The 24,885-nt window shown below is 44.6% G+C and overlaps 1 protein-coding gene across 1 annotated transcript in view; it reads right to left on the bottom strand.

The window, feature by feature from the left end:
* Positions 1 to 446: 446 nt before the first annotated feature.
* Positions 447 to 24,885, bottom strand: part of spock2 (SPARC (osteonectin), cwcv and kazal like domains proteoglycan 2) — a 112,172-nt gene continuing 87,733 nt past the window's right edge. Inside the window, exons 5-10 of the mRNA XM_063070574.1 lie at positions 22,483 to 22,597; positions 18,398 to 18,508; positions 16,165 to 16,383; positions 11,876 to 11,938; positions 6,515 to 6,652; positions 447 to 4,823 (exon numbers count right to left, since the gene is read on the bottom strand). Coding sequence (XP_062926644.1) covers positions 4,678 to 4,823; positions 6,515 to 6,652; positions 11,876 to 11,938; positions 16,165 to 16,383; positions 18,398 to 18,508; positions 22,483 to 22,597 — 792 coding nt within the window. The 3' untranslated portion in view covers positions 447 to 4,677. The remainder of the gene's footprint in view (positions 4,824 to 6,514; positions 6,653 to 11,875; positions 11,939 to 16,164; positions 16,384 to 18,397; positions 18,509 to 22,482; positions 22,598 to 24,885) is intronic.

Below are 24,885 nucleotides of genomic sequence, written 5' to 3'. Positions count from 1 at the left end.
GTTGAGCTGAATAGCATCGATATCTTCAAGTATGTAGGAGAATGGAATAGGTTGTGTTGACTATAAGTGAAAACAAGAAACATTGTATAGACTAAAATACCAGCAGGTACAGTATTTAAAAGGAAATGGCCTGTAGCCATTATATAAATTCAATGCTGTTCATTCAAAAAAACTACCAAATTTCTCTTTCTTTCCTTGAGGAATATCCTAGTGTTTAATAAATTCAAATTACAGTAAATAGGTTGGTGTAACAGCCAATCTGGTAAATATAATCTTTATTTTCGAGGAACAATAGACAGAATAGGTTTAAATACCAGCCAATCAACTTTGAAAGACTTAGACATGGCATCCCCATATTTACAACCAAGAGGAGAGGACCAATCAGGAACATTTAGTGAGGTGTAATAAAGCTTTATGTTAAACATGCCGAAAAACAACACCAGTCCTCGGATAAATGGGTTATTTTATTATCAAATACAATGTAAATATTGAGAATAAGACATCTCCAAGCAGTTAACATTCAGTACAACAAGATTTATACATTCTGGGTAAATCCCATGAACCTCAAGGCATACATTAATCTATTCAGTGAATGAAATATGAGACTGAGATTGATCTACATACAGATTATTAGAGCATTATGGATTATCTCAATGGTCCACACAAGGAGTCAGGGAGCACTCCCCACAGCCATATTGTGACATTAGTGTAGGGTGTTCCTCTGACCCCTCTGCCCCCAACCCACCTTCCCTAAACACCTCTAGTACTGTGCAGGAGTGGTGCTGCACTCTACTCCGAACTATTCCTTGACATTACATTGCACCCTCTACATTGTACTACACATTGATCATACAGTTTCAGTGGAGATGTATTGCACATTTGCTCCTTTGAAAGTCAGGCATGCAATCATAACATTACCGTCAACATTTTTTTCCAGTAACTTCCTCAAACCATCGATCGACAGACAAAAGTTGCATGTGGATGTAGACTCTGCTGCGTTTGCCTTTTTAGTTGTGTTGATATTAAAATGGTATTTTTGTATTGGAAAGAGAACTAAACCCTAATGGTTTAGCCATATCTTAGTGTTCACCTTTCCCTTTATACACAAAGAACACAATAAAATCTGAAGCAAGAGCATAGGCATTTGTTCCTTAAGATTAAGTCCAGGTATGATTAGTCTGTTATGGACCCATTCCCCCATTCTTAACCGTTGATCCATTCTCTCCCCAAACCTTAAGAAACTCTTTCGTTCCTCCCCATATCTCAATCAGTGCTAATATCTCTAAACACGACACTAAATGTACTTAGCACTCTCTGTACTCAATCCTACAGCCTCAAGAAAACCACTATTCCATAGCGGTGAATAATATCACACCACCCTATAATACCCGATCATCAAATGACTTGCACTTATGAAATTGAACTACACAGGACCCATAGTCACGTCACACACACACGCAACGCAAAAGTTTTCACACTCACATGGAGAAGTGAAGTATAAAAGTGGAGATAGTTAATTAACTGGAGGGTATTGAGAATGCCGCGGTCGAGAGCATGGTTTCAGCAGGCCAGGTGCACGGTTGTCAGTGCTCAGTGCTACAAATCACATGAATATAAAGCAAATGTTAGCGGAAGGTGGAGGAACTGTGTCGGTCAATTTAAACTGGTCAGCCCAAGCAAACGCACCACTCACTCAATCATTTTTCAGGAAAAGTGCTTGGATAGCAAAGAGACAGCAGCTTAAGTTGTGACTAGAGTGATCTTGCTTTCAACTCCTCTGATTTGGTAACAATCCATACCGATGAAAGAATACTGCTGCACCATGTTTGATGGTATTTTTGTGCCTTTACACCTTCAGACGTTTGGGAGGCCAGCAGTGGAAAACAGCTGAGGGAACCTTTACGTTTGAAAGCGACCATAAAACAGGCAATCTTCGCTGAGTCAAACATGAAAAGCTGCTCCTGACTTGTCTCCAATGAAATTGGGAGTAAAGTTTAACCAGTGGGTAACATCAGGCAACTCACACCGTGGTCCAAAGGGAGAGGGAAACTTTCAGGATCCCCTTATGACCGTGCACATGACAAACCCAATTAAAGTTGGCTTCTGGAGGCTGGAGCTCCCCCCCAATGTACCCCGAACATCTGCCATTTGTTTAGGTGAAGCCCAGTGATTCGGGAGGTCAGGATAAGGGTCGGTCAGTATATGCAGGTCACTGTGTGGGCCAGCGTGAACATAAGAATCAGTACAAAAGCCTGTGTGAGTGGAGGACAATGCATGTGGATTGTGGATATGAGTGGGGGGGGGGCAGAATATGGAAGGGAGGGGTCGAAGAGTGTGAGGGGTCAGATCAGCGTACAGGGGGCCGCTTTTGTGTGTCAGTGTATGTTTACAATGACAGCATACAGAAAGGTTGGCATGAAGATAATTAAGGAATTCTTGCTTATCTTTCCAACAGAAACCAATGAACCCATGGCCCCACATCTTCCATTTCCTCCAACTCACTGTAAAACTTCCTCTTGAATGGCTCATGGTGATCATCCTGATCTTCGTGTTATCAGTATTTCACCCACTGTACCCGTGCTGGGTGAAATAAATGATCCCACAAGACCGGGCAGTTTCTATACTGCTTTGGTTCAGTCCCTGTGTGCGTGTGTGTGTGTGGGTCAGGACATCCCATGGAACTCTACTGCAACTAACAACAAAAGACTTTGTAATTCACAAAGGACATCCAGATGAATGGAGCACAGAATGGGGCCATTTTACTTGCCAGAGTCTTACCTGCAGCTCAGGAGTATTCCCCTTTTCACTGGTAACAGTCCTCTGTTATCCATCAGTTAACACTTGCTAAGAATTAGCTTGCAAGCAACTAGACATGGATCTGAATGTGTGTGTGTGTGTGTGTGTGTGTGTGCGTGTGTGTGTGTGCGCGCGCGCGCATTGTGTGCGTGCACATGAGAACGTCTGTGAAAGTATATTTAAGTGTGTAAATTTAAGATTATGAGTACACATGTATGCAAAATTGTGTGTGTGTGAGACAGAGAGAGAGAGAGAGAGACAGAGAAGAGAGTATGTCCTCTTTTTACATACCTATTGAATTAGACAGTCATTCAACTGTGAATGATTTTTGTTGGTAGTCTTTTCAATTGGATGTATGGAGAAGAAGTGGGTAGATTGTGTGTGAAGGTCAATTTAACACTGGGCACAAACACCAATAAAACATTTCACTAACACGATACCAACGACTGCAGCACTCTTCAATACTTGTGTACATCCATACTGCCTGGCCTTTCAGCACGAATGACTGACATTGAACTGGGCGTTTGTCAGCACACTCTGTGCCCTGTTAAGGATAATGTTTCACTTTGGAGTTTATTTTTGAGTCAAACCTTTCCAATACTTTAGTTGGTCTCAAATTGCTTCTAGAGAGAAAGCTGAGCCTTTCCCAAAACAAAGCATTAAAGGTGCCTGCCCAGTCGTCCTGCCCTGTGCTAAATGCATTATCACTGGGTGGCACCTACCATCGGACCAGATGCCAACTTCAAAACCCAAGACTTGATCCTCATGCCGAAGCTCCTAGGACTAGTCTTGCCATCCCTACATTCTTCACGCGTGGTAGCGATCCTTTTTTGACTGCTCATGCCAAACAGGCTAGTTATGTTGACGGTGCCCCTGCCATTAACCTGTTCCACTGAGACATCTGTTCAGCACTCATGGCCAAAGTCAAACCTTCACCCCAATGTGCCGTGATTGCTGCTTTTCCCCAGCCTTTGGTGGCAGTAAATTTCCCTGGGGCTGGGGGTGTACACACCCTGGAGCTGCTTCCTCTCTCCGCCACAGCTGTACAACTCCTAGCAATGTTACACGGCCTGAACCGGGAATTTGCAAACATTAATAAAAACTCATAAAGCAACTTCCAGTGTAAAGAGAGGGGAGAGACAGCCTGCTGGGGAGGGGGTGGGGTAGTATCAGTGACGAGGAGCAACTAGTAAGGGACAAGAGGGGCAAATAGTTCACTGTATGCTCAGTCATCACTACTTCAGAATGAGACAGCTGTTCCTTATCTCAAACACACAGAGATTCTGCAGTAGCTGGAAATCTGGAGCAAGCCACTCACACACACACACACACACACACACACACACACACACACACACACACACACAACGCTGGAGGAACTCAGCAGATCAGGCAGCATCTGTGGAGATGAATAAACAGTCGCCGTTCGGGCAACATGTTTCGGTCCTGATGAAGAGTGCCAGCCCAAAACGTCGACTGTTTATTCTTTTCCACAGATGCTGCCTGACCTGCTGAGTTCCTCCAGCATTTTGTCTGTATTTTCCTGATCTCACTATTACACTATTTTGATCGTATTTCCCACAGCAGAGTCCCTCATTCAACCCCCTCCCTACTCATGCTTTGGGCTGTGGTTGGCAACTCTACCGTGGTGAGTAGGGTCACTCACTGATGGTCTCGTGCTTTTCTTGGTATTTACTGTGATAAATCAGTCACATGAAATAGTGCAGTTAATAGTGTCAATGATGTACTCACTGGTGCCAGGGATGTTACTGGTGATCATGTACACTGTGGGACAGTGGATGAGATAATTATCAGTCAAAGTATGAAGAGTGAGGAATATGTGTTGAATGGCTGGGAGGGCTGTAAGTAGCTGTTGCTTTTCTACCAAATGTAGCCATCATCGTCAGCCTCCCCAACTTCACCCTCCTCCTCCTCCGTTTCTTCAGCGTTCTCCTCGGCTTCCTTCTCTTCCTCATCCTCCCATCCAACTCCGCTGCCAAAGTCTCCCGAGAAACTGATCACGTCATCTGCAAAAGAACGGGCAGAGAATCAGGTTCAGTCACTGTGCACCAACGCTGTAGAGAATCGAGTTCAGGTCCAACTGCAGCAGCTGGGAAACTCAAAAACATAGAAATATAGAAATCTGCAGCACATTACAGGCCCTTCGGCCCACAATGATGTACTGACCATGTAACCTACTCTAGAAGCTGCCTAGGATTTCTCTACCACATAGCTCTCTATTTTCCTAAGCTCCATGCACCTATCCAAGAGTCTCTTACAAGACCCTATTGTACCTGTCTCCACCACCATCGCCAGCAGTGCATTCCACGCACCCTCCACTGTCTGTGTGAAACAATTGAATAATCCTGGAATGAAAAGCCAGTGCCAGTGATAGTGGCCACAAAACTTGCAGGCTGTTCTCACCTGGCTGATGAACACCATTTGGGAAAAAAATCTGAGTCAACATCAGTATGCTCCCAGCATTTTCTGCTTTATTTCGGATTTCAGGGGTAGCCTGATACTGTAGTGAATAGCATAACGCTTTACAGCGCTGGCGATCAGGGTTCAAATCACGCCACGGTCCACAACGGGTTTGCCCTTCTCCCCGTGACCGTGTAGGTTTCCTCCGGGAGCTCTGGTTTTCTCCCATATTCCAAAGGTGACAGATTAGTAAAGGTTAATTAAAGGGCAATTAACCTGAGAATTAAAGGGCAACAGTTTAGGGGTAACATGAGGGGGAACTTCTTTACTCAGAGAGTGGTAGCTGTGTGGAACGAGCTTCCAGCAGAAGTGGTTGAGGCAGGTTCAATGTTGTCGTTTAAAGTTAAACTGGACAGCTATATGGACAGGAAGGGAATGGAGGGTTATGGGCTGAGTGCAGGTCGGTGGGACTAGGTGAGAGTAAGAGCTCGGCACGGACTAGAAGGGCCGAGATGGCCTGTTTCCCTGCTGTAATTGTTATATGGTTATATGGTTAGTAAGTTGTGAGCACACTATGCTGGTGCCAGGTGACACTTGCAGGCGGCCCTCCAGCATATCCTTGGACTGTGCAGGTTGTTGGCAAAAAAGATGCATTTCTCTGTATATTTCAATGTACATGTGACAAATAAAGCTAAATCTTATCTTAAGATCTTTAAGATGTTTAGTATTTACAATATTTGCATATGGGGTGGCTCCGCCAACTTCCATCAGCCTATCGGTCTTATTCTCCCATTTAACTTCCCTCTAATATATTCACTTTCAGCCATCCCCATTAACACTCCTCACCCACTGATTCTCCCAGCACTCAACTTCACACAGGGGTAATTTACAGAGTGGCTAATTCACCTACCAACCCAGCCATCGTTGGGATGTGGGAGGAAACCAAGGTATCGAGGGTTAACTCACCCAGTCACAGAGTGAGTGTGAAAACTCCCCATTGACAGCTTCAGGGTGACTTGGGTCTGGTTCTGAACTCCAGTGTTGTCTGTGTAAAGTTTGCACGTTCTTCCTATGACTATGTGAGCTCCCCCTAAATGCTCATCCAAAACCTATGCATTTTTCATCAAAAATAATCAGGACTTCTGAAGGGTCTCGGCCCAAAACATCGGCTGTTTATTTCTTTCTGTAGATACTGTCTGACCTGCTGAGTTCCTCCAGTAGTTTGTGTGTGTTGCATTTTACTGTATGTGGGACAAATGAAGGTAACCTTTAGAACTGCACAAGATGCTGGTATTACCGCAGTCAGGGTTTCCTTTCACGCGGCTTCCTGCCACCTCATTGCCTTGGTGATCCACACACCAGCACTCGCCAAAGTAGGTGTTACATTGCAGCTTCCTGTAGTAACCATCCTGATCACAGCTTGGGATGTAAGTACCTATGGAGGAGAAAATGGTGGATACAGCTCAGTCTATCACAGGGAAAGCCCTCCCCGTCACGAAGTACTGCCACAAGAAAGCAGCATCCAGTATCAAGTGCCCCCATCATCTAGGCCATGCCCTCTTCTCACTACCACCAGCAGGCAGGAGGTCCCACACCACGAGGAACAGTTCTTACCCTACAACCATCAACCTATCCTGGACCGGCATGGACAATCTCACTTACCACAACTCTGATTCCACAACCTACAGGCTCACTTTCAAGGGCAGTATAAATTATGTTCTCAGTATTTTAAAATTTGTACAATTTATCTTCTTTTGCACATTGGTTGTTTGTCAGTCTTCGTTTATGTACAATTTGTTTTTCTTTATTTTCCTCTAAATACCCGCAAGAAAATGAAGTGACATATACATCCTTTCATGGTAAATTTGAGTATGGAATTAGTCATGTAGACTGGGCAGAACTTGGTCAGGAAGCCTTTGGAGGAGAGGGCATGTGTTTCTGTTTTCTCCTCAAGGACCGCTGGACATTCCAAAGCTTTTCATCACCAGTGAAGCAGTTTCCAAGATGCAACCCCTCGTGCAGTGTAGGAAAAGCAGCAGCCAAATTGGGCACAGCAAGCTCCCATATGCAACTTTGTGATAATAAAATGTGACCTCTCTCCTAGAAGATCAAGGGCTCAGAACCATGGGGAAGCAATGAACACACATTATCCTGCATTGGAAATACATTGTTCCTTCATCAAACTGGGTCAATATCCAGACATTTGACCCTCAGAAGCTGAGAGCATCTGAGGAGGAGGGAATGCCCATAAATGTCGGTGTTGGTAGTGATGCCACAGCCTGTAAATGTACAAGAGTGAACTCGTGGGGCAAGGTGGGGGAATTTATCAGACTACTCCACTAAGCAAACTGTCATAACTCATCTGGATCTATATGTCTTTTTTGTATTTGCGTAAGTGCAGCCAAGATAAACTGCAGAAGGAGTCTAATCTATTTCTCAATTTGTTCTAGCTTAGACCTTCTCAAACTGCAAACAATCAGTTATCCAAACGGCTGCCTAATCATTAACCAGCACTTATCAGCCCACAGTTTGATTTGCTTTTGCAAACCATGATGATGAAAGTATTTTACAAATCGAAGTCCTGAGCTGGGTGTCGTTGCATAAGATGGAAGGACAATGGAAGAGCCTTGAACAGTGCCTGAGCGTCATTCTTCACACAGGTCTATGTCCAGTTGTGTGAGGTAGACACAGGTGCACAATTGAATATTACCTCCCCCCCTCACTCACACAAATTTCAACCAGATAGGTTCTTGGGTGTCAACTCTGAAGACCCATCCTGAGTCCAACATATTGATGCAATTATGAAGAGAGCATGCCAGTGACTGCATTTCATTAGGAGCCTGAGGAGATTTGGGATGTCAGATACTCCAGCAAATTTCTACAGATGTACCATGGAGTTGCACCAGTCTCTGATATGGAGGGGATTGCACAGGATTGGAAAAAAAAGATGCAGAAAGTTGTAAGCTCAGCCCGTTCCATCACAGGCACTAGCCTCCCCAAGGTCAAGGACATCTTCAAAAGGCAATGCCTGGGGCCGGCTGGTGGCGCAACGACATCGGCGCCGGACCCGGGAGCAGAGGCTCCCAGGTTCGAAACCAGTCGGGTCCGCTCCTGGGTACGCTTTCCATCTGTGCCGGGTTGAATGTCGAGACCGCAACTCGACCTCGTGAAAATACTGTGAAAATGTCTGTGCGGGGAGTGGCACGCCACATAGTCTCTCTCTCGCTCCACGCCTCGTAAAAAGCCATGAAAAAGACACAATCACGGACGCATGCACGGACATGCACAGACTGGCACGCACGCAGGCACACGCCAAAGAAAAACAAACAAAAGGCAATGCCTCTAAAAGGTGACATCCACATACTCTCTTCTCATTCCTACCATCGGAGAGCGGGTGCAGGAGCCTGAAGAAACACACTCAACATTTCAGGAACAGCTTCCTTCCCTCCATCATCAGGCTTCTGAACAGACGACGAGCCCGTGAACACTTCCTCACTGATTTTGCTCTCTTTTTGCACTACTTATTTAGCTTTTCTATATGTATTTCTTATTATAATTTACAGTATTTATAGTATAATTTACGTATTGCAATGTACTGCTGTTGCAAAACAACAAATTTCATGACATATGTTAGTGAAGTTACTCCTGACTCCGATTCTGATTTAGATGTCCCAGCTGGCCAGCAGCCAATTCTTTCCAAAGAGATGTGGTAAAAGTTTTAAGAGAGAAGCACATGTTGGAGTATTTCACGCAGTATCCAAGGGCCAGATACACAGCAGGGAGCATTCTTTTCCCCAAGGCCTGCGGGTTCATCAAATGAGGTGGACTAAAACCACTGTGGCTCAGGAAATCCACACTCTTGCCAGGCAACAATGAGAGAGAGGGCAAAGTAACCTAAGAGGACTTGAGAACAGATACTTCAAAATTCAACAAAGTTGGCCAATGAATCCCTCAATCTTTAGAATAATAACCTAGTTAATTTTCCAATCATATACCTTACACATCTCAAACATATACTTAATAACACTTATTACTATATAATACACTGAGTAGCCACTTTGTTAGGTACACCTGTATACCTGCTTGGTAATGCAAATATCTAATCAACCAATCATGTCGCAGTAACTTAGTGCATAAAATCCTGCGGGCATGTTCAAGAGGTTCAGTTGCTGTTCAGACCAACATCAGATTGAGGAAGAAATGTGATCCAAGTGACTCTCACTGTGGAATGATCTTCTGTGACAAATGGGGTGGTTTGAGTAATTCAGAAACAGCTGATTTTCTAAAATGTTCACACACAACAGTCTCTAGAGTTTACCGAGAATGGTGCAAAAAACTCCCAAAAAATATCCAGTTCTCTGAGCCTTGTTAATGAGAGAGATCGGAGGGGAAAGACTAGACTGGTTCAAGCTGAAATGAAGGCAACAGTAACTCAAATAACCACGTATCACAACGGCGATGTGCAGAAGAGCATCTCTGAACACACAACACATCATGCATTGAAGTGGATGGGATACAGCACTTTAAGACCACGAGCGTTTATTAGGTACCTCCTGTACTGAATAAAGCAGCAGCTGAGTGTACATTAATAATTATTGTATAATTTATATGATACTTAGAAATATATTAAGCATTGATTTATATAATTGTTAACATAATTTTCTTTGTGTTACTGGTAATAATGGTCATCATTTACCTGGGGTATAGGAATGATTTCTGGCAAAGTTATTTGAGACCGTAAGACATAGGAGCAGAATTAGGCCAGTTGACCCCTCTAGCCTGCTCCAGAATTTGATCATGCCTAATTTATTATCCCTCTCAACACCATTCTCCTACCTTCTCCCCATTCCCTTTGACGTCCTGACTAATCAAGGACCTACAGTGTCTGTCAAGATTCTGACAATGGGAAGTTACATCCGTACGTGAGGGAGAAAGGACCAGGAGAAAATGTTGACAGGCAAGGTGGAGTGGGCTGGGAGGAATATTAACACTAGTCCAAAGCAATTCAGTTGAATGGCCTCTTTCTGAACTTTAACCTCATGTGAAGTTGTGGGTTCAAGTCCCACACCAGATACCTGATCACATAACTCAGTCTAGTACTACTGTAGCAATTGAGATACTATCTCATGTAGACATGAACTCATTATCTTGATGAGGAGCCTGATCTTTGTTTTAAATGGCATCCTCCATATTCTAAGGCGGAACGTACTGGTTCTAGATTCTCCAAGCTTGGTTTGGTTTTATACAACAATTTAGTAGAAGTCAGAGAGTTCATACAGCTCTAAACCTGACCTTCCAGCCCAGAAAGTCCACACTGATCACCCAGTAACCATTTCACTAACCCCCTACTTTTATTCTCCCCAAATTCCCATCAACTACTGCCCCTTCAAGATTTTACTGCTCTCCGACACACTATTGGTCAATTAACCCGTCAATCTACATGTCCATAAGACCATAATACTTAGGAGCAGAATTAGGCCACTTGGCCTTTCAAGTCTGCTCCACCATTCCATCATGGCTGATCCCGAATCCCAATCAACCACATACACCTGCCTTCTCGCCATCTCCTTTAATGCGCTGCCTGCTCAGGAAACGATCAACTTCTGCCTTAAATATACACATGGACTTGACCTCCACCTCAGCCTGTGGCAGTGTATTCCACAGACTCACCACTGTCTGGCTAAAAAAATACCTCCTTACCTTTGTTCTAAAAGGTCGCCCCTCAATTTTGAGGCTGTGTCCACTAGTTCTGGATACTCTCACCATAGGAAACATCCTCTCCGCACCCACCCTATCAACATTCAGTAGGCTTCAATGAGATTGCCATGTATTCTTCTAAATTCCAGTGAGGACAGGGCCAAAGCTGCCAAACATTCATGTTAACCCTTTCATTCCCCTTTCATTCCCAGCATCATCCTCGTGAACCTCTTCTGGACTCTCTCCAATGACAACACAACCTGTCTGAGATATGTGGCCCAAAACTGGGATGTGGGAAGAAACCCGGAAATCCAGAGGAATCCCACATGGTCACTGGGAGTAACACACACAGAATGGTGCAAGGCAGGCACCATCTATGGGGAGGAATAAAAAGTCGATGTTTTGGGCCAAGATCCCTCGTGGGGACCTGACGAAGGGTTTCAGCACAAAACGTCCACTGTTTTTTCTCCTCTATAGATGCTATGTGTGTGTGTGTGTGTGTGTGTGTGTGTGTTACTCTGGGTTTCCAATATCTACAGAATCTCCTTGTGTTTATCAGTCACAGGGAAAAGTGCGAACTCCTCACAGACCACCCCCAAGGTTAGGATTGAACCTAAAGCTCCAAGACAACAGCTTCTCCAGCTGTACCACTGTGTCACCCATCATTTCACACTAGTTAATATTAATGATATCATATTTCTTGAAAATTATTTAATTAACCTCATTTAAATTTCCTATCATTGGATGGGATTCACATCACTGGATTATTTACCTAATGCTTATGTGTCCATCAAAAAGATTGCTACATTGTCACTCCTGATTTTCTAACGATCAGATAGAGACTGCTGCAGTTGCTATTTGCACAGAAGGGTTCATTTGGCAGTGATTCCAATTCTGCAGGCTGCTAGTTACAGAATCCCCAAGGGTGTGAGGAAACTTACAGTTTCCAGCTGAGACTCACCAGGCACCTTCTGTGCTGCCTCTTGCAGTTGGATCTTTTCCAGCTCAACCAGGCAGGGGGGCTCTGCAAAGACACAAAAGAGAACGTTCACCTGCAGCTCACATTTATAACAATGTTATCAGGCAACACAGGGGTAGACAACCAAATGCTGGGTCAGAGTTTAGGGGTACATATTTGTCCCTGATCCCATATTAAACTTCACCTCTGAAATTCGGTTCTGAAAGGTGATTTGACGGAGGTATACAAGATGATAAGAGGCACGGATAGAGTGGACAGGCAGAGACATTTCTCCAGGGTAGAAATGGCTAAAAAGATGGGGCATAATTTTAAGGTAATTGAGGAAACTATACGGGGGGGGGGGAGGGAATGTCAGAAGTTGTTTTTTACACAGGGAGAGAAGAGCACGTGGAAAACTCTGCCAAGGGTGGTGGTAGGTGCAGGTACATTAGGGACATTTCAGAGATTCTTGGATAAGCACATGCATGGAAGAGAAATGGAGGGCTATGTGGGAAGGGAGGGTTAGATTGATCTTAGAACAGGCGAAAGGGTCAGCACAATGTTAAGACCATAAGATATAGGAACAGAAGTAGGCCATTTGGCCCATTGAGTCTGCTCCACCATTCAATCACGGGCTGATCCAATTCTTCCAGTCATCCCCACTCCCCTGCCTTCTCCCCGTACCCTTTGATGCCCTGGCTAATGAAAACCTATCTATCTCTGCCTTAAATGCACCTATTGACTTGGCCTCCACAGCCACTTGTGGCAACAAATTCCAAAGATCTACCACCCTCTGACTAGCGGTGTGCCACAGGAATCAGTGCTGGGTCCATTGTTATTTGTCATCTATATCAATGATCTGGATGATAATGTGGTAAATTGGATCAGCAAGTTTGCTGATGATACAAAGATTGGAGGTGTAGTAGACAGTGAGGAAGGTTTTCAGAGCCTGCAGAGGGACTTGGACCAGCTGGAAAAATGGGCTGAAAAACGGCAGATGGAGTTTAATACTGACAAGTGTGAGGTATTGCACGTTGGAAGGACAAACCAACGTAGAACATACAGGGTTAATGGTAAGGCACTGAGGAGTGCAGTGGAACAGAGGGATCTGGGAATACAGATACAAAATTCCCTAAAAGTGTCGTCACAGGTAGATAGGGTCGTAAAGAGAGCTTTTGGTACATTGGCCTTTATTAATCAAAGTATTGAGTATAAGAGCTGGAATGTTATGATGAGGTTGTATAAGGCATTGGTGAGGCCGAATCTGGAGTATTGTGTTCAGTTTTGGTCACCAAATTACAGGAGGGATATAAATAAGGTGGAAAGAGTGCAGAGAAGGTTTACAAGGATGTTGCCGGGACTTGAGAAACTCAGTTACAGAGAAAGGTTGAATAGGTTGGGACTTTATTCCCTGGAGTGTAGAAGAATGAGGGGAGATTTGATAGAGGTATATAAAATTATGATGGGTATAGATAGAGTGAATGCAAGCAGGCTTTTTCCACTGAGGCAAGGGGAGAAAAAAAACAAAGGACATGGGTTAAGGGGGAGGGGGGAAAAGTTTAAAGGGAATATTAGGGGGGGCTTCTTCACACAGAGACTAGTGGGAGTATGGAATGAGCTGCCAGACGAGGTGGTAAATGCGGGTTCTTTTTTAACATTTAAGAATAAATTGGACAGATACATGGATGGGAGGTGTATGGAGGGATATGGTCCGTGTGCAGGTCAATGGGACTAGGCAGAAAATGGTTCGGCATAGCCAAGAAGGGCCAAAATGCCTGTTTCTGTGCTGTAGTTTCTATGGTTTCTATGGTTAAAGTAATTTCTCCACATCCCTGTTCTAAATGGACATCCTTTAATCCTGAAGTCGTGCCCTCTTGTCCTAGACTCCCCTACCATGGGAAATAACTTTGTCATATCTAATCTGTTCAGGGCTTTTTCTATGAGTTCCCCCCTCACTCTCCTGAACTCCAGGGAATACAACCCAAGAGTTGCCAGACGTTCCTCATACGGTAACTCTTTCATTTATTGTGGGCTGAAGGGCTTGTAGTGTTCTATGGAGCTGTTGCTAAATGGTTTGGCAGACTTTCAGGAGGGGAGAGAGTGGAATAAATTCAACAGATTAAGGGCTTGCTAGTTGAAAGCAGAATCAGCAATAGAAATCAGAGAATAGAAATGGAAGCCGAGTTTCTTTTCATATGCACAAGCGTGGTGAGGGAATGGTATTGGAGAGGTTAACCTAACACTTAACAGCACCAGTAACCTAGGTTCAATTCCCACCACTACCTGTAAGGAGTTTGTACATTCTCCCTGTGACCAGGTGGGTTTCGTCCGGGTGCCCTGGTTTCCTCCCACAGTCCAAAGACCTACAGGTTAGGCTTAGTAAGTTGTGGGCATGCTATATGGGCACTGGAAGCGGTACTTGCATGCTGCCCCCAGCACATCCTTGGACTGCATTGGTCATTGATGTATTTCACTGTATGCTTTGATGTTCATGTGACAAACAAAGCTAAACTTCTGGTACAAGGACAAACATGCTGGCAGCAGATCACAGTTGTGCAGAGATGTGCGAGAGGTCAGAGGTGGAGGAAATCTGAGAAACCAAAGGTGTACAGTTTTGTGGGAGGCTGCAGTGGACTGGCGCTGTGGCACAGTTAGGGGAACCGCTTGCTTTGCAGCTCCAGCAACCTGGGTTCAACCCTGACTCCTGTTGCTGTCTGTGTGGAGTTTGCACGCTCTCCCTGTGACCCCAGGCTTTTCCTCCGGGTGCTCCCACATCAAAATTCACATGGATTGGAGCGTTAATTCTCCATTGTAAATTTTCCCAGATGTGCAGATCAGTTGTACAGCTCAGTGAAGAACCAAAACGGGATTAGGGTGAATGGGCACAGGATGGTTGACGTGGATTGGAAGGTCTGTTTCCATGCTGGATGATGCTATGGGATCGGGAGAGATGAGGGTGTGGGGAGATCTCAACACGTCAGTGAGAATTTCAAATCTTCAGCTTTGCTGAACTGAGAGCCCATGCAAGAAAGGAGTGCAGGAGCAGCAGATGAATGGGTTGGTAGAAGTTAGGATACAGTTTGGACAATTTGGATTCAGTGTTTCTGCAGAAACCAGTAAAGGAGCCCAAGTTAATACAGCCAGATAAGTATTGGGACATACGTTATAATTACAGCTTCTTGGCTCCAAAACAAATGAAAATAAATATCAATCAGCAATTTATTCCAGGTAACAATGATTAAGCAATAGATTCTAAGAAGGAGATATTTCTCCCAGTTACACATCATTTTGAAATGTGTTAACCAGAAGTACAACCCTTGGACTACGTTGGTCATTGACGCAAAACAATACATTTCAGAGTATGTTTTGATGTTTCGACGTACATGTGACAAATAAAGCTAATCTTTTTTAAAAAGACAAGTGGAGTAACTCCAGGAACCCCTGAATGCATAGCACCGTGGAGCACCTTTAACAGTAAGAGTCCTTCGTCCAAGATTGAAGATCATCACCATCTTCAGAAGGCAAGTATGGGTGGGCAATAAATGCTGATCTTCCAGTGAGGTCCTGTCCCAAGACTAATATCTTGAAGATATCAGGTTATGGAAAGAAAAGAAATTTATGGGAGAGATTGAAAAGTTGTTTAAAGAAAATTTGATTACTGGGAAGGGTCTTGGCCCGGAAAGTCGACTGTTTACTTTTTCCATAGATGTTGCCTGACCTGCTGAGTTCCTCATTAAGTGTGTGTTGCTCTAGATTTCCGGCATCTGCAGATTTTCTTGAATTTTGAAGGGTGGCGGTGTATTAATAAGGGTGCTTGGGCCTTTACCTCAGTGCAGAATTTGACAGATACTGAAGTAAGACAATCGACAAATAGTCGCCCATACACGAGCAGAAAGAACCATAAACACATGTTCACCTTATTTTCACAGTAGAGGAAATGATGCATACTAAAGCCAGTCACAAACACTCACAGCATGATGACACAGGAAAAGTCACTCGTTAAGTAATGGACTGTCTACAAATGTTCACGCTATTCAGAGCGCAGAATATGGCCATATATTTTAGAGATACAGCACAGTAACAGACCCGTCCAGGCCAATGAGGCTGCATCCATGTGACCAATTAACCTCTACGTCACTGGAATGTGGGAGGAAACCGGAGCACGTGCAGGAAACAAATGTGGCCACGGGAAGAACATACAAACTTATAAAGAATATCTGCACTTTCATCACCACAGAGAGCAGATGATCCCTGAAGTAAGGAAGCACCCACAAATGCCTACAGCAACGTACTTTCTCTCCAGAAACAGAAACACCATTCGGCCATGGAAACCTGCCCATCCCGGTAGGTGTCACAGGAGTTGAAGAACGGTCTCACGCAGACTTCATATTTATCCAGGTTGATCGCTGCAAGCTCTGTCTCATCCAAGAACATGTCCACGTTCGTATCCAGCTTGGAAAACATCCAGCCAATCGAATCCCTGCAGCTGGACACCAAGTTCTTATCCACCACTTAGGAAACAAGGAACAGAGATTACAATTAACAGAAAAAGAGAGCGAGAGTTAGTTAAAACAATAAATTAACTTTACGGCATCCAGGGTGTTACTTTTCTATTGGGATCGTCTTCTGAAAAGTGAGGGAACTTCTACTCTGGTTCTCAGGATTGGCACTGGCCCAATATTTTCACCCCCCCCACACCCACCCACCTGGCTTCACCTATCAGCTTTCAGCTTAGCTTGGATCAGCTTTCAGCTTGTACTCCTCCCCTTCCCCCCCCCCCCACCTTCTTGTTCTGGCTTCTTCCTCTTTCCTTTCCATCCCAACGGAAGGCCTCAGCCCAAAATGTCAATTCTTTACTCATTTCCATAGATGCTGCCTGACCTTCTGATTTCCTCCAGCAATTTGTGTGCGTTGAACTGAGACAGTTAGTGTGTGGACCAGTCCAGTGCTCTGCCAAGACTGGCACTGCATGTTCCTGGCCACATTGCTGCACCAACCACAGATAAATATCAGTGACAAAAGCAACACACACACACACACACACACACAATTCTGGAGGAACTCAGCAAGTCAGGCAGTATTTATAGAGTGAAGTTAACACTCAGCATTGAGGGCCTGATCAAGTGTCTGTCGGAAAAGTCAACGTCAGTCTCCATTTCCATAGATGCTTCCTATCTTGCTGAGTTCGTCCAGCATTTTCTGTGCCTTGTCCAAGATTTCCAGCATCTGCAAAATCTCTTGTGTTTATCAGTGTGGAAAGACTTGTATTAATACAATGACTTTCACAAACAGAAATAGCTCTGTACATTCCTGAATTGTAAGGAATGCACATTACCTACAATCTAATGTATGTTGTACATAATGTACAGCCAATCGAGTACTTCATCGTACAACATCAAAAGCACGACTACAATTGTTCAGAGCAACTCCCTGGATAACATGACAAGTAAAGCTCCAATACCCGGCACCTACTGGACTTCAGTAATGTCACACCAGTAGATTGGCTGGCCTATTGGGTGTTACTTCTTTTAATACCATACATACTTTTATTTCAAACCCATTTACATAGTGGTATAATGATTTTTCCAATAGACCCTGTGAGTTTAAAAGAAGCAGGAATTATACAAACACTCTAGACTCTGGTACAAGTTACAAACCTACTCATGTTCCTGATCTCTGGTATTTTGTACTCCAAGCCGAACTTTGGCCGCACATTCAGCCCAGAGTCTGGACCGCTGGCTCACACTCCAAACTAATCAATGAGCCCAACGCCGGACCAGCTGGATTTCTGAACGGTCGGAGGCCAGATTATTGGAGAGAGTGTGTGTGTGTGTGTGTGTGTGGTCATCAAAGATCTCACCATTAAAGGAGTGGACGTCATCATCGGATTTCGATGGAGAACCAAAGAAGAAGTGTGTGTGTGTGTGTGTGTGTGTGTGTGTGTGTGTATATTTCCTTTCAATTATTTTTAAAAATTATTTGAGAGATAAATAATGTCCAGAAGTGTGTGGTGATGTCTTGTACAGTGCAGAAACCACTTCACATTTCATCCACAAGATCGTTTCTCCAACAAAGCAGGAGCATCCACCTTGACTTTGGAGCAGGATCTGAATCAAGAAACTACTGATTAAGATGCAAGAGTGCTAACCAATGAGCCACCACCAAGCCTGTAGTGATCTCAGCTCTGGGACTGTTACATACAAAACCGGTCTAGCATGCCCTGGTATGTTTCATTTGTATATTGGAGGAATGTACAGTCTGATTCACAAGAGACTGCGGATGCTGGAATCCGGAACAACATTCAAAAAGCTGAAGGAACTCAATAGTTCATGCAGCATCTATTGAGGGAAGTGGGCAGTTGATGTCTCAAACTGAAACACTGACTGTCATTTCCTTCGACTGATGCTGCCTGACCTGCTGAGCTCCTTCAGGGCTTTGTGCGATGTGCCATTTGATGCCTTGTCCTATCAGCAGCAGCACCTTCAGGTTGATTAATATCAACCACAGGTCTGCTCAGAATCTTACCGCCGTCCGTGTTCCTGCCTGAGCTGTTCTGTTTGGCGTTTTCATGCAGCAGTTGGAACCAGTCCCTGAGTCGATCGCCAAGATCTGCGAGGTCCTGGCCTGTGCATCCAGCTAGATGGAGAGAGAGAAAGTTGATATGAACATTTGGAATTGCCCCCACATTATGGTGACGCAGGACTTTGGACTGGGGACAGTGAAACCTTTGTTCATTGATTGGAGACATGGTGGGTGGTAAGAAAGGCTCTTTGCATGGAAATTTGAGGACAAAGCTGGGCAACTGTGTGCCATGGTAGCAGCGTGGTTAGGCAGTGTTTTACAGTGTTAGCTCTAAGATCGATTCCTGACACTGTCTCTATGATTGTCCTGTGACCATGTGGGCTTCCTCTGGGCATTCTGGTTTCCTCTCCTTTAGAACGGAGTTGAGGGAAAACTTTTTCACCCAGAGTGGTGGATATGTGGAATGCTCTGCCCCAGAAGGCAGTGGAGGCCAAGTCTCTGTATGTTTTTAAGAAAGAGATGGATAGAGCTCTTTAAGATAGCAGAATCAAAGGTTATGGGGATAAGGCAGGAACTGGATACTGATTGTGGATGATGAGCCATGATCACTGTGAATGGCGGTGCTGGCTTGAAGGGCCGAATGGCCTACTCCTGCACCTATTGTTTATTGTCTCTCACTTTCCAAGGAGTTAGGGTTAGTAAGCTGTGGGCAGGCTATTTTGGTGCTGGAAGCATGGCAACACCTGTGGGCTACCTCCAGCACATCCTCGACACAACTGACACATTTCGATGTACATGTGACAAATAAAACTGACCTTAAAACTGGTGAGGACACAAAGCAGACCAATTGGCTGCCTGTCTGACCTAATCAATGACCTCAGAAGCAGGAAGATCTTGCAACGAACACTGAACATACCTCTGGCTGTTTTATCGGACTGTCCTGTTTTCTGAAGGTCCACAGTAACGGGTATAGGCTTGCCTCACATCTAAAACTGCTGCAGGCAGACAAGCAGAGACCAGCGGAGAAGTCTCAATGAGCCTAATGGCCTAATTCTGCTCCTACACCTTACGGTCCACAGCTATGACTGTTATATAACATCAGTATCTTTTTGTCACATGGTGGGCCAATCAGAGAGTCCTTGGGCCTTTTCCCCAACTAACATTACCAAAGACCTTCTTTAGTAAGGAAGAAAAGGGAAAATACTTTGTTAATTAAATAGTACTCATACAGCACAAATCTAAATTCATTAGTACCCTGAAGTTTAAAGTACACTGGAACAATAAAGAAAAGGTCAGGTTAATTATTTCATGTATAAACTTATTAGGAAATGGAATGTAACATCTATAAAAACACATTAGTCATGATCAGCTCTAGAGCATAAAATCCTGGGGAAATAAGTTCACAGAGGAGAAATTCTTCAGTTACTGGGGTTAATCCTGTGACATAATATTGGCTGCCATCTGTACTCAGTCCAACAGACTGCATTCCACTGACATTAACAGAAGTGAATGTGCGCAGATGGCAATTGTTGGCATTCAATATTCATGAATGGCCAAAGTCCAGGTCGAAGCCCAAAAGTCAGTTGGAAGTCCAGAAGTTGAGGCCTGAATGCTGAAGCCTGGGTCTGCAAATCTCTGCGAGTCCTCTGGGGGTCTAATGGTCACAAATCCACCAGTCTGTCGGAGGCTGGAGGCTGGAGGCCAAAGAAGATGGCCTGTCCTGGGGTTAGAGAACTGTGTATTTGTGTAGTCAGATGGGAGGGAGCTACGGGGCTTGTTCTGCCGTTGTCATTTGGTATGTTGTGTTGTTCTGCCAAGCATTGTGGGCATGCATGAATTCGTGGCGACCCCTGCGGGCTGCCCCCAGCGCTTCCTTGGTTGTGTTGGCACATTTCACTGTATGTTTCAATATACATGTGATAAATAAATCTAAATCTAAAAAAAAATCCAAATCAAAGACGATCCCCTCTTCCCCAACCAAAGTGCAACTTGAAGCTACAATCTTATATTCAATTATTAACTCCCAGAGTGGTAGATATTGAAACTTGCTGCAATAGCAAATGGTGGTAGGGTGATTGTTAAGTTTAAATAGGTATCTGTCAACCCGCAGCTTAAGGGATATGAAGCAAAAAGGGTGCTGTCTACCTGAATGGGGAGTCTGTGTGGGCTCGGGGCTCTGAGTGGCCTTATCCTTTCTGTGTGCTGGCCACCAACAGGCAAACGGACACTTAATGACAAAGATAGAGGCCATTTGCTTTGCTAGTCAAAGAGTATTTGGCCAAGGTGTAAAATTAGCATTTGTTTAGATAGATGGCTCAAAAGCTCGATGACACATTTAAAATGCTGGAGGAACTCAGCAGCACCTACGGAGAAGAATAAGTAGTGTACGTTTTGGGCCGAGATCCTTTATCAGAACTGGAAAGGAAGGGGGGAGAAGGGATGTTATACAAGTTAGAAGGTGATAGGTAAAACCAGGAGAGGGGGAGGTGGGCGGGTGGACGAGGGGAGATGAAGCAAGAAGCTGGGAGGGGATAGGTGGAAAAGGTAAAGGGCTGAAGAAGAAGCAATCTAATAGGAGAGGACAGTGCACCATGGAGGAAAGGGAAGGAGGGGGGAAAGCAGAGGGAGGTGATGGGCAGGTGAGAAGAAAAGGGGTGAGAGGGTATCCTGAATGGTGAATGGAACAAGAGAGTAAGAGGGAGGGGAAGTGAAAACTGGATATTGGAGAAATCATTATTCATGCCACCAGGTTGGAGGCTACGTAGACGAATTATGAGGTGTTACTCCTCCAGCCTGAGTTTAGCCTCATCATAGTAATAGAGGGGACCATTGACAGATATGGCAGAATGGGAATGGGAAGGCAAATTGAAATGGATAGTCACAGGGAGATCTTGCCTTTTGTGGAGAACAGAGCAAAGGTGCTCAACAAAGCTGTTGCCCAATCTGTGCTGGGCCTCACCAATGTTGAGGGGGCTACACCGAAAGCATCGGATTCAACAGACTCTCAGGCAAGGTGTTGCCTCGCCCGGAAGGACTGCTTAAGGTCCTGAATGGTGGTGAGGGAAGAGGTGTAAAGGCAGGTGTAGCACTTGTCACACTTACAGGGATCTGTGCCAAATGGGAGATCAGTGAGGAGGATTTCCAGCATCTGCCGAATCTCTTGTGTTTATCAACAGATATATATAAGCAAAGATGGAGTTAACTGGCTTCCCTGAGATGGAGACTTATTGTTTCTAATACAATCTCGCAAAAGATATTTTAGTGACAACCACAGACATCAGCTGGAGAATCAGAAATAAAGGTGGTGCATTTGCCTCCTTTCATTACTGGTGTGGACAGGTTACTGTTTATGCTGAGGCGGTTCAGCACATTGGAGAATCACCCTCATGTAGGTGATTATCATGACTACGTGACTGGTGGACTGGCATCAAACAAGAGATTTTCTTCAGTTTTTATTCATTTGCCCATAAAGATGCCACACTGGGCCACTGGGCTGCAGTTAAGCCGATGAAAAGGGTTTGAACTGAGAGTAGAACCTGAGGTCCCTCTAACCTTCTCCACCACTCAGCAAAATAATGCTCATCCTTTGTTTGTGTGGCACAGTGGCACAGCTGGCAGAGCGGCCGGCACACAGCTGTGGTGACACAGGTTCAATCCTGACCTCTGCTACTGTCTGTGGGTGGAGTTTGCGTGTTCTCCCTGTGATTGTGAGAGTTTCCTCAGGGTACCCCAGTTTCCTCCCACATCCCAAAGACGTGTAGGTTGGTAAGTTAAATATTGACAATTGACCCTAGAGTAGGTGGGCGACAGAACTGAAAGCGGTGAAGGGAGAATAGGCTACAGGGAAAATAGTGGGAGAAGGGGATTGCGCTGTGATTTGACATGGGCTCCAGGGGCTGAATGGCAATATGGAAGCTCACCTAATTCTCTATACTCCATTTTCCCTAATGTCCAAAACCCTATCTATCTTAGCCTTGATAAGCTTAACAGCTGAGCACCCAGAGTTTAGCTGTAAGTTAAAATGAGCATGCTTTCACCAAGACTGCCGCGATCATCACTAATGCTCTGGGCCTGTGCCTGACACTCACCTGGTTTGTTGCCTGGATCAGAGGTTGCCATGTGCTCTGCTGGACATGGGCAATTGCCTGCACACTGTTGGGTAAGCTGTTTCCCAGTCAGGCATACCTGCAGCTCGAGTTTGCACTGTAAGAGGGGGAATGAGGGAAACGAAAGGACAAAAGATAGCCGGAGATAAAGAAAGATTAGAACCAGTGAATGCGATGATCTCACTTGGACAATGTCCAAAGTTGTTAACTGCAGAATGAGCTGTCAGCTAATTAATCCTTTTTATTATTTCCATTCAGTTTTCTTTTTCCTTCTCCAAAGCTTATTTTCATTCCAGTTTAATGAGTGGCACTGGGTACTCATCCAACACTGCATGGATAAACACAGTAAGTCACCTTCTTGAGCCCTTAGCACAGAAAATGGAACCCAATCAAAAAAAATAAGATGGCATAACTTAACAAAGATCACTTAACTTACTCAGTTTTGCAATTAGTTTCCAGGGAAAGGAGCAATGAGACTAAGATTAGCTTTAGTTCAAAGTTCAAAGTAAATTTTATTATCAAAGTACATATATGTCCCCATATAAGATCTTGAGATTCATTTTCTTGAGGCATACTCAACAAATCTATAGAATGGTAACTATAACGGGGTCAATGAAAGATCAATCAAAGTGTAGAAGACAACAACTGTGCAAATGCAAATATAAATAAGGAGCAATAAATAATGAGAACACGAGATGAAGAGTCCTTGAATGTGAGTTTGTTGGTTGTAAGAACGTTTCAATGAGGAGGCAAGTGAAGTTGGATGTTGTTCAACCCTTCATTCAAGACCCTGATGTTTGAGGGGTAGTAACTGTTCTTGAACCTGGTGGTGCGAGTCCTGAGGCTTTTGTACCTTCTACCTGATGGCAGCGGTGAGAAGAGCAGGGTGGTGGGCATCCCTGATGATGGATGCTACGGCAGAGTTTCATGTAGATGTGCTTGTGATTGGGAGGGCTTTACCCGTGATGGACGGGGCTGAATCCACTACTTTTTGTAGGATATTCTGTTTAAAGGTATTGGTGTTTCCATACCAGGCTGTGATGCAGCCAGTCAAAATGCTCTCCACTACTCAAGTGCATCAAAACATAAAGTGAAATGCATCATTTGTGTCAAATACCCCTATGGTCTGAGATGTGTTGGAGGCAACGCATGCGTTGGCATGTTCCAGCACCAACACAGCATGCCGACAACCTACTGACCCTAACCTGTACGTCTTTGGGCTGTGGGAGGAAACCAGAGCACCCAAAGGAAACGATGCGGCACGGGGAGTATGTACGAGCTCCTTACAGGCAGCGCTGACAACTGAAACCCTATCTTACAGCGCACTGTAACAGCATTGCACTAACTGCTACACTGCAGCACTGCCCAGTTCTCAGGCTGCATCAGTTCCCCCACAGGCTGAGTCCCAATGAGTGATGCTGTAACCCAATTTCACCCACAGGTGACATTTGTGGGTTAGTGAATCACACATATGCCTTACTATTAGAAAGTCATGGGTTCAAATCCCACGTAGAGACTTGGGTGTATAACACTGCGGAACTGAGGACCGATACTGCTGCCCCGTGGATGAGATAAATCTCTCAGATCACTGTTATGAGAAGGGGAAGGAGGGATTATGTCCTCGCTGATATTTACTCTTGAACAAACTTTGTTAAAGTGATCTGATCATGATTACGTTTCTAACAGCGGGATCTTGATGTGCAGAGCTGTCAGCGTAACGCTTTACAGCCTCAGTGACTGGGACTCAATTCCCACGGCTGTCCACAAGGAATCTCCTTGGTACACTGGTTCCCTCCCACATTCCAAAGACGTATGGTTTAGGCGTGTGGGCATGCTATGTTGGCGCCTGAAGCCTGGCAACACTTGCGGGCTGCTCCTAGAACATCCTCAGACAGTGTTGGTTGTTGACACAAACAATGCACTTCACGGTAGGTTTTGATGTTTCGACGTAGATGTGACAAACAAAAGGCTAATCTTTAAGAAATCAGCTGTTGCGTTTCCCAGTTTGTAAAGGTGATTACCCTCCAACGTCATCACTGCATTCCCCACTGGCAAGCACAGGAATGGGGCTGAAGGAGACAAGGGTAGTCCCAGCGTTACCTGAGTGGCTTTATTCCTGGGGGATAAAGTGGGGGTGGATGGGGGAAGTTGGTGACTGGTTCATACTGAAGATTGGTGTATTTGAAAACATGTCCCTCCATCAAGAGATGGCTGACCATTCTGCCTGCATCTCCAAGACTGGTGTCATGGTGACTAGTCTCGATACGGTATTTATTAAACATGAACTTTCACCCAAGGGAGCTGGATAAAGGCTCGAACGGGAGATTATAATAAGACGGCAAGACTAGAATACTGAGTTAGTTTCCATGTCCAATAATTCCAGAG

Source organism: Mobula hypostoma, chromosome 18, assembly GCF_963921235.1.
Source record: "Mobula hypostoma chromosome 18, sMobHyp1.1, whole genome shotgun sequence".
Lineage (NCBI taxonomy): Eukaryota > Metazoa > Chordata > Chondrichthyes > Myliobatiformes > Myliobatidae > Mobula > Mobula hypostoma.
This window is presented reverse-complemented; position numbering and strand designations above follow the sequence as displayed.